Source organism: Tinamus guttatus, unplaced genomic scaffold (assembly GCF_059628265.1).
Source record: "Tinamus guttatus ecotype Peru unplaced genomic scaffold, ASM5962826v1 Tinamus_guttatus_pri_ptg000710l, whole genome shotgun sequence".
Taxonomy (NCBI): domain Eukaryota; kingdom Metazoa; phylum Chordata; class Aves; order Tinamiformes; family Tinamidae; genus Tinamus; species Tinamus guttatus.
In genome coordinates, this window is record NW_028289244.1 from 4378843 (window position 1) to 4388007 (window position 9165).

The 9165-nt window shown below is 55.1% G+C and overlaps 1 protein-coding gene across 1 annotated transcript; it reads right to left on the reverse strand.

Annotated features, from left to right (window-relative positions):
- Window positions 1-2540: 2540 nt before the first annotated feature.
- LOC104571334 (leukotriene C4 synthase) lies at window positions 2541-5298 on the reverse strand. The gene is made up of 5 exons (XM_010218424.2): window positions 5205-5298; window positions 4544-4643; window positions 3338-3408; window positions 3032-3113; window positions 2541-2667 (listed from the first exon to the last, which is right to left on the reverse strand). The coding sequence occupies exons 1-5, from the start codon at window positions 5260-5262 to the stop codon at window positions 2541-2543; spliced, it is 438 nt and encodes a 145-aa protein (XP_010216726.2). The 5' UTR covers window positions 5263-5298.
- Between the last annotated feature and the right edge of the window lie 3867 nt (window positions 5299-9165).

Consider the following 9165-nt stretch of genomic DNA (forward strand, 5'->3'; position numbering starts at 1 on the left):
TCGCAGGGGCTCTTGCGTCATTGCTAAGCTGGCTCGGGAGGATTTGAGCGAGGATCCCGGCTTTTCCCACCCCAGTAACCTCAGCATGGGCGAAACCTCAAGCGAGAGGGTTGGTGCCGCTGGACCCGCGGGTGCTGCCAGGGCCCGGCGCGCGGGGCAGGCAGCGAGGCCGAGGCGCCCGCGGGCCGCAGAGCGGTGCCGCTGCCGCCGCCTGCGCCCAGCGCCGGGCACGAGGCCGCGGCTGGGCCCGCCGGCCGCTCCGAGGCCTGCGCCGGGGCCGCCGCGCGGGCCGCCAGCGCCATCTCGCGAGGCGCCGCCGGGCGGCAGCGCGGGCCGGGGCCGCCGCCTCGCGCGGCGACAGCGGGAAACCCGGCGGCCCCTTCCCGGCTGCCGCCTCCCCAAGGGACGCGCCCGTTATCGCAGTAGGGGTACGGGCATAAAGGGAAACGGCCGCCGTTCCGTGTACGCGAGTACCTTCACCCGCAGCAGAGCCGCGGGAGGGCTGGCAAACTGCAAACCACAAGCTGAAATCGTCTTAATTGCAACTCAAGAGGTGCAGCCGGCATGTGTGCAAGCATGTTGAGGCGAGGCCTGGGCTTTCCCCACACCTCATTCATCATCCTTTAGTGGTGGACACTGCAGCTGCGGGTCTCTCCGCTCTGGCATGGAGGAGCACGTGCCTCCAGCACATCGCTCATTCTCCCGCCCGTCCCGCTGTTCCCCCTGCCTGGCCCTTTGCTTTGTCCCAGAGCAAACGGGAGCTGACCCGGGAGAGAGCAGGGCCACTGCCCCAGCCCGTGGCCAGCTCCTGCAGCCCGAGGGCAATATCCTTGGGCAAGGGTGGTGGGAGGACGGGAAGCAGAGACGTCCTCCCCGCCGGCGGCACCGAGCCTTTCAGCCAGCACAGCGGCCACCTTCTCCCTGCGCCGGTTTGGGTGACGGGGCAGCGCTGCCCTTTCAGATGGGCTCTTGCATCTCTCTCATACCAGAGCCCACGGAGAGGTTTTTGTAGCTGCTTGGTGATGCCTCTGCCTGCAGAGTCCTGGGGTACAGCAGACAGGCAATATCCCACCTCACTGCCGGCACAAATGTGACCCCTCGATGTTTTTGGAGCAGCTACGAAGTGGGCAGTGCATGTCGATACAGCACCAGTGCTTCACACCATGCAGCTGCAGCATTTTCAGTTGGGCAAAGCCTGGAACTTCTTACTGCATCCTTGATCCGTGGCCTCGTAGCACCACATCTTTGATCGATGGCAAGTGGGAGCCGTGGGGAAGACACAAGCCCCACAACAGCAGCACTTTTCAGGGTGGCCAGAGCCTGGCTGCTGCTCCCTGAGGTTTTTAAAGGTGTTTTGTGTAGCGGGGAGGGCAGCCGGATTGCTCAGGCACAGTTTAACGCTACCCAGCCTTTCCCAGGTTTTACCAAAGCTGCTGAAAACGCTGTGGTGTTTACATGGCTGTGGCATCAGGGGATCCTGCAAAGACGGGTCCTCACTGTGCCGGAAACTTTAGGCAGATGAGAGCGGGCTGGTTATTTTTGTTTGGACTGAAACCTTCCCTGCAACGTTTGCCAACTTACCCAGCCAAGGCTGGAGAGGGCAGCAGGCCGGGGCTTTGCTGTGCCAGCTAGAATGCGGGAAAGGAAATGGAAACAATGCAAAAAGTTAATTGCTTCCGCCAAAGTCTCTCTTTGTTCCTACCATCTGAGATAAGATGGTAGGGAAGGGAGGAGAGGAAGGCAGGCTTTAGATCAGGGTTAAGGTCTCAGCAGTTTTCGCTCTCTGGAGCAAAAATAGACTGGAGGAGGGCTGAGCCCCTGGCCAAGCACCCCCGCAGGGGTTTGGTGCAGGGTGCTGCTGCTCCAGAGGAAACCAGCCCCGAGTCCCAGGGTTCAGCACCTCAGAAAATCACCTTCTTGCTGCCCCAGCTCCGGGCTCTTCTCCCAGGGGAGATGGAGATGCCTGCATCACACTGCCCGGCAGGGAAACTGAGGCGGCAGCGCAGCGCTCTGAGCCCGCAGTCAAGTTTTCTTTCTGTGCTAGGCGCAGACCCACACGGAGGAAAACAGCTCAGCAAGCGTTGTGCCTTTTATTGGCAGCAGCTCTCGTACATGTTGTGGCATAGCAATATTCAAAACAGTATATGCAATAGTGGTTATAGGTTTGCTCACTGTGATTTACATTATCACCCATGGGCAATAGCTAAGACCCATCGCAAGGGCATTAACCAACTCCCTTTGGCGCTGCTGATTTGCAGGCAGGTGCTTCGCGCGGCCCAGACATCGATATGTTTGTGGCCACCCTTGTTCATCCCTCGCCTCTCTTGTTACACCCCAGCCCACAGCTGCGTTCAAACAAATGCCCAGACGTGGAGGGAGAAGCACCTCCAAAATACCCCAGTGCTGCCTGCCAGCGCTGAGCAGCAGGGAGGGAGGTGTTTGAAACTCCAGCAAGGTGCGTTTGTCACTAGGGACAATGCGAGGTGCCTGTCACGGCGAGATCAGGACTCGGAGGACACCTGCGAGGACCGAGGCACCCGTCACACTGTGAGGAGCTGCAGGACATTCAGGCCCACGTAGTGAGCAAGGAAGAAATGCGAGAGGCCCAGGGCTGCCGCTGCCACGAGGACCCAGAGAACTCCGGTGCTGAAGTATATGGGAGCGAGCCTGGGAGGAGAGAGCGGGTGTTGAGAGCGGCTGCACGGGGCCGGCACGGACCTCCCCAGGGAGCAGGGAGAGCAGCGTGGGCAATGGCAGCCCCTGGCTGCCCCTGCACGGGGTCCCGCTCCCGCCCGGAGGCTCCGATGCATCCACGCGGGCTCGGAGCATCTCCGCTCTCGCTCCGTATCCATCTCTCCGGCCCCAGGCGTGTGCCAGGCCCGTGCTGTGCTCGGGCCGAGCTGCGGCCGGGTCATTCAGCGGCTCTGAAGCAGCCAGAGCAGCAAAGGGAGCCCTGAGCCCCTTCCTGAAGCCCATGACGTTCCCAAATTAGAAACTCCGGGGGCTGCTGCTCACTCAAGCAGGTCTTTACCTTTCCGATGACGATGCTTTATATCCCGTAAAGTAGCAGTAGCGAGAGCAGAGATAGAGCAGACCCAGGGCTGCAGCCAGACCTACAATTGAGACGAGAAATCTCAGTGACCAAATACAAAGGCTTTTTGGAGCTGCTGTAAGCTGAGCAGGTGGCCAGCAGGGGAGCTGGAGAGGTTTTGTGTCCCCCAGCTCCGCAGTCCTGTCAGGAACAGAATTTCTGCCTAGTTTGTTGTTTGGAAGGTGAGCAGCTCCAGCGCTAAGGGGAACAGACCCAGGGTCAAATCAGGTAACGGGCCATTCTCACCTTGATGGAAGAAGAGGCCAGCCTGCCACAGAAGAGCCAGGAAAATGGGAAAATACTCGGAGGAATTCACCCTGGCAAGAAAGAGGAAAATCGTAAACAAGGGAGAAGAGGAAGATCTTTTTTTCTTGCCCCCGCCTCCAGCAGTTTCCGGAGACTGTAAACTGTTGCATTTAAGAGACGATGCCTCCCTAAAAAGCCTCCAGTTTTCCTCCTTTTCCCACAGTTCCCTTCCCATTGTTATTTGCAGGAATTGGACAGTGGAAGGACCTGGGTCTCCAGGACCAGTCCCTGACTGCAGGAAGTTCAGCAGAATGCCCAGGTCAGCGCACACCGAGTGGCTCCATGGACCATGCCCAGCGCCGCTCCCCAGGTGCTGCAGCTCAAGCCCCACACAACAAGGCACAAGGGCTCAGCCATAGATGTGGGGGGAAGTGCTGGAGAGGTGTCAGGGGCCCAAAGCTCCGGGTGCTGGAGGGCAGCGTCGTGTCATGAGGTACTCGGAGCATCCCGAGGTCCTGAGACGGGGTCTCAGCATCCAGGTCCTCCCCACAGCCCATGAACAGAGCCAGGAGAAGGTGCCGCTCGTACAGGCAAGGCCACGGCACGTGGGCTGCGAGCAGAGCCCTGAGCCGGCCGGACCGTCCGTGCAGCCGGGCCCTGTCGCCCCAGAGCAACGGGCACGAGGCCTCTGGGCTGGCACAGGAGCGGAGCCGGCGATCCCTGTTCCCTCTGTGCTGCTCAGCTAAGGCAAAAGAGGAAACTCTCCCTCCACGCACCCCTCCGCAGCTGCATCCATGGCACGAAAGTCGCCACAGCGATGCTGGATTCCAGCAATCCCCTCCGGATCCCGGCTGCCTCTCCAGGAGCCTGTACATAGCAGCGAGTGGAGCTGAGAGCAGTCCTGAGGCTGCCTGGAGCTTGCACCTAAACCCAGCCCAAGGCCCAGCCAAGGCCCAGCCACCAGCAGCCCTGTCTTTCACAGCCCTTCTCTCCACAGCAGGGATTTCTGCTGTGGTCTCTAGCAGCAATGGCCGGTGTCTTTAGGACTCATGAGCCATCACGGTCCCAGGGCTGACTCCCTGTTTCATTCATGTAACCCTGAGGGCAGCGAGTAACTGCTGAATTACTCCAGCCAGAAACAAATGGCATTGCAGGGCAGGTTGTGCACAAGGTCTAAAACAATGCCCTGCAAGAGAAGTTTCTTACTGCGCTCGAAAGATCCTCTCAAATTCAGGTGGGCCTGAGACCTTTGGAGGAGAAATGCCGAACGCCCGCCTGGCATGGATCACCTGGAGGAAGAAGTAGGCTGCAGTGAAAGAGAAAAAATGAAAAAGGATCAGGAATTTGGCTTTGCTTATTGGGACCAGAACTTTGTCAGGGACAGATGTGGATAGTGCAGCCCCCTCTTAACTGAGCACCCATCAGCAGCAAAAGCCGGGGAAATGTCCCAGAAACATCTCAGATGCAGAAAAGGAAGGACCCAATGACGGTCAAACAAGGACAGTGCAGTCTTGTACAACCAGCAGATACCTGATTTCTTGCTCACATAGTTAACAGAGCAGCTGTTATCAATAGAACTTATTGAACGGTTCAGATGCACTTTGTTGCTGCCAGTTTTAGCTTTTAAAAATCTTTAAAAAAAAAAAAAAACTTTTTTTTTTAAAAGGATGCTAGGATGCTAGAGCCGGGGGAGGACATCTATAGGGCTGGTGTCCCAAAGACTCATTTTGTTGAATTTCACAAAACAGGCTAATTACCTGAAAAGCAGGGCAGCAGCGGAAGGGGAGCGCGGAGGTGCAAGGCAATCAGCAGGCAGATGGTAGCTGGAGCAGCCCGTGCTAGGACCTGCCCAGAGGATGGTCCCTACCTTGCTCCAGGACGCCCAGGACCGTCACAGCAGCCAGCAGATGGATCTGATCCAGCATATTGCCTCTTCCACACCCTGATTTCTGGAGCAGAAGCTCTTCAGTGTTTGCTGATGTGGCAGTCACTAGCAGCAAGGGTTTGCTCTAATCCAACAAGAAAGATCCGTATGTGGTGCAGAAAACCAGGAGGGCTCTCGGTCGCTGCTCCCCTGCGCACAGCAGCAATGGGAAGTGACAGAGTGCCCTTAAGTAGTGTTTCTGTTCCCACCCTCTCTTTTCCAGGAATATGTTATGAGGAAACGGGGAAGCCTGTAGAGAGCTAACATGAGAGATAAGAGAGGGGAACTAGCATCTGCGTGGGGGAACTAATTTCAACAGCAATCCACTCCCGCTGCGCTCGCTGGTTAACGCCGCTCCTGGTGAGCTCCAAGGCGCCTCTTTCCGATGCCGCCAGGAGCCGTGGCCCCGCTCGGGCTGCTCCGCACACGTGTTTGGTGTGGGAACGCCGGCCGCAGCGAACGCCGCGCGCGCCGGGACCCGCGCCGCGCGCCTGGGCACCGAGCGAGACCCGGTGCCGCTGCACAGGGCCAGCAGCGAAGGAAGCCCTGGAATGAAAGCGCTGCTGCAACTGGAAAGCAGGGAGGGATAAAGCTCAAAAGCTGGGAATGTTTTGTACTTTCTGCTTTGCTGGGGGATGAGTGGTGCAGAACGATGGCCAAACACAGAGAGGCTTCAGAGGCAGCGCCCCAACCAGAAAGGCTGGGAACTTTGAGTCTCCTGGTCTGTCCTCAGCCACAATAACCCTCCCAGCAAACTACAGGGAGGCTTTCGCACGGGTGAAAATCTGCAGAATTCATCAGGATGCAGCACAAAGCCAATGGTGCTCTCACACGTGAATGTGGGGAGCAACTTGCTCTGCTAATGTCCATCAGCAATGAGGGGACAGCCTCCCTGCGTGGTTTCCTTCCTCTCCATTCATTTGAAGAATTTTCTCCTCAGCCCTGAGGGAAAATGGAAACAGGTTAAGACAAAGGGATCATTAAACTCTTTTAGTACAGAAAACCATACCAGGCTCACACATCTTACAGAAATTATATGGTAGGTCTGCTGTTCTTGGTAGACTTTCTAAGAAACAAGAAGCTATTTCCCTTTTTGCTTCCCTATAAGGGATAAACACGATCCAAGAGGCTCTAACAAAGTCCCGCCTTGGTATTTCTCCAAATACCAAACACAGATGTCCCCATTTCCAAACATCACATGTGGGATTTATAGTTTCATATCACAACAGAACCATTTCCACTCCAGCAACTGCTTAGAAATATGAGGAATGTTGGGTTTGGTTTCCTCCAGCTGGGCTGTCAAAGAAACTAAAGACTTTCCTGAATCAATGGTAAAAGGGCCGAGGTCTCCCGGTGCTTCATGAAGTTTGTTTTTCCTTCAGCTTTTTGCCTAATTAGAGCAAGGAGCATTTGCAAGGAGTAGGAACGAGCCCCTTCCTGCCCCAGCACTAACGCACTTACTGACAGCGAATGCCGGGTGCGGATGGGAATCTGTCCGGCCGCTGATCCATGGGTTTTGCAGCAGGAAAGGGGCAGGAAGGTGCAGCCAGGCCAGGGCAAAGGGGAACAAGGCATCACGCTGCCACCAGCACCTTCAGAAAAAGCAAATTGCAAAACCCTCGCCCCTTGCAGAGACATCTCTGGGGGCACTTCTGTCCATGATGGCATCGCTCTGTCACCTCCTCTTTCTGCAACCGTTTCTCCTTGCTGCCCTCTAATTGCAGCTGTTAGGGCTGCGGCATGAGCTGGGTTGCGACACTAGTCTGGATTAAAAATGATTTTCACAAGAAAAATGAGCAATGCAGCCGGCCTGGCAGCTGCCCAGTTCACAGCACATCTGAGCAGCACAGGGGAAATGTTACGGGATGGATTTTGTTAGCCAAGGAGGAAACATTTTGCGTCAGAGCCACTTACTCATCAGCTGTGAGGCAGCGAGGCCCTCGTCCTTCCTAATCTGCAGAAAGAGACAAATATTTTCTAATCTCTTCACAGCAAGCACTTGTGCCCCCTTTCAGTCCCTTTGCAGCCACCAAGTACCTTCAAAGTTGCGATGGCGGAACCGCAGTTGGGAACAGTTAGGCTTTTTCTAAAAGCCACAGAGGAAAATAAAAGGTTTTGTAGTTCAAAAGAATTAAAAGAGACATAGGAGATCTTTTTTTTTTTTTTTTTAAAGTTCAAAAGAATTAGAAAGGGCTCAGCCCACAGCACCTCGGTCTGGCTGACTAACAGCTCCTTTTGTTTGGAGCAGAGAGGCTGCAAAGCCCGGCCTGGGTCGCCTTTGCCAGCTGGACTTGCTTATGACACAGATGTGCGTTGTTGGAATTAGTGGATTTTGCAGCTAGAAGAGGACAGAGAGGCTAAAAATGTGGCAAGGAGACCGCGATTTGAGCCCTTACCGCCCCGAAGGCGGCTGCGTTGGGCTGCAGGTGATTGTGGCTCTGCTGCTGCCGGCAGGACGGAGCGAGCGCGTCGGGGCGCGCGGGCACCGCGGCTCTGAACCTCCAACGGCAACGGCCTCCAAGCCTTTGCATGAGAAGAGTGACCACAGGCCGTGTCCCCAGCACCAGTCTGTGCAGAGGATCCTCCTTTCAGAAAGTGAAGTGTGCGGTATCGCTCGGTGAGGGAACTCGGCACGCGCTGCCCATGTGTGTTAGCCTGTAGATCCAGACTGACATAAAACACAAATTCCTGAGATTTCCTTATCTGTGGCATATCAAAGAGGTCACATAAATAAACTATGTTCCTAAATCATTACTCACAGCAAAATATTCAAGGACCAAAACAATCTTTCCTGAGCTGCTTTAACCCTTTGTGTGGATGTTGCCACCGTATGGAACAAGACCATGGTCGGTCATTCCCTCTGATACTCATTTTCATCTCCTTTAAACATGAAGCTTCTCCAGTGATGGTGGGAAAGCTTCACTTCAAGACAAAATATGGAAAACTTTTCAAATCCTTCATTCTAAAAACAACGGAGAAAGCCAAGGCTTTGGGAAATTATTGAGACGAGTGTACTGTTTGGGGATAACTTGGAAAAATGTCGCCAGCCTCCATTCTAAAGCAGTTTGGTGTCCTTTACCTGGACGCATGTTAGATCTGGCTATGAGGATGTCAGTATAAAAGCAATGCTGGAATGTTCCCATCAATTCATCATCAAAAGGCACTCGCACATGTAAATGAATAATAACAATTCTCTTATGGCTAACATCTGCTAAAAATAGTTCAATCTCTTTGGCCTGCCTTGTCTCATAATATTGCTACACGGAGCCACTTCTTTCCATGTGTTTTGCCAATTTTCTTGTTCCCTTTTCAGCAGAAATGTCATAAATACAAATAAGCAAAAGAAAAAACAACACCAAAAGGGCAACTGCGCTTCTGGCCAGCAAGAACGGGGGGCAAAGCTGGAGCGATAAGCGCCCAGGGCAGGAAGGGGGAGGATTTCCCTTGCCGAGGGACAATCAGGCCTTTCAAAGCTCTTTGGCAGCTCTTCTGTTAACACACACTTAGCATTATCCTATAATGATGTGGCAAGAAATCAAAATACATAAAAGGCTGCAGAGAGCAGCTTCCCCTTTCCCGGGATCAGAGGGGTGGCGAAATAGGGCCGTTTTGGGGGCTTTATCTCTCCGGGGCCAGAAAGGCGGATGTGACGGTGGCCGTCGCTCGTGTTATGTGGCACAGCGGGCAGCGCCGGCGGCGCTGGGCAAGGGCAGCTCCAGGATGGTTTCTCCAGAGGAGTTTTGAGGGCAGCTCCGCTGCGAGCGGAGGTGACGGGACCCGGAGGATGTGGTCGCAGCCAGCAGCAATGCAGCAACTTGTCATGCCAAACCCTCTCCCAGGTGTGTCAGAGGAAAGGAGACGTTTCAGGGAGAGGGAAGAGGAGGTGGTTCATGGCGAGAGGTGC

What these genes read in the sequence shown, in the direction of transcription:
- LOC104571334 (XM_010218424.2), bottom strand. Translation starts at nt 5,262, where the DNA reads ATGCTGGATCAGATCCATCTGCTGGCTGCTGTGACGGTCCTGGGCGTC. An exon ending in TGGCCTCTTCTTCCATCAAG is followed by an intron (nt 3,114 to 3,337) that starts GTGAGAATGGCC and finishes TCTCAATTGTAG; the next exon opens with GTCTGGCTGCAGCCCTGGGT. An exon ending in AAAGCATCGTCATCGGAAAG is followed by an intron (nt 2,668 to 3,031) that starts GTAAAGACCTGC and finishes CTCTCCTCCCAG; the next exon opens with GCTCGCTCCCATATACTTCA.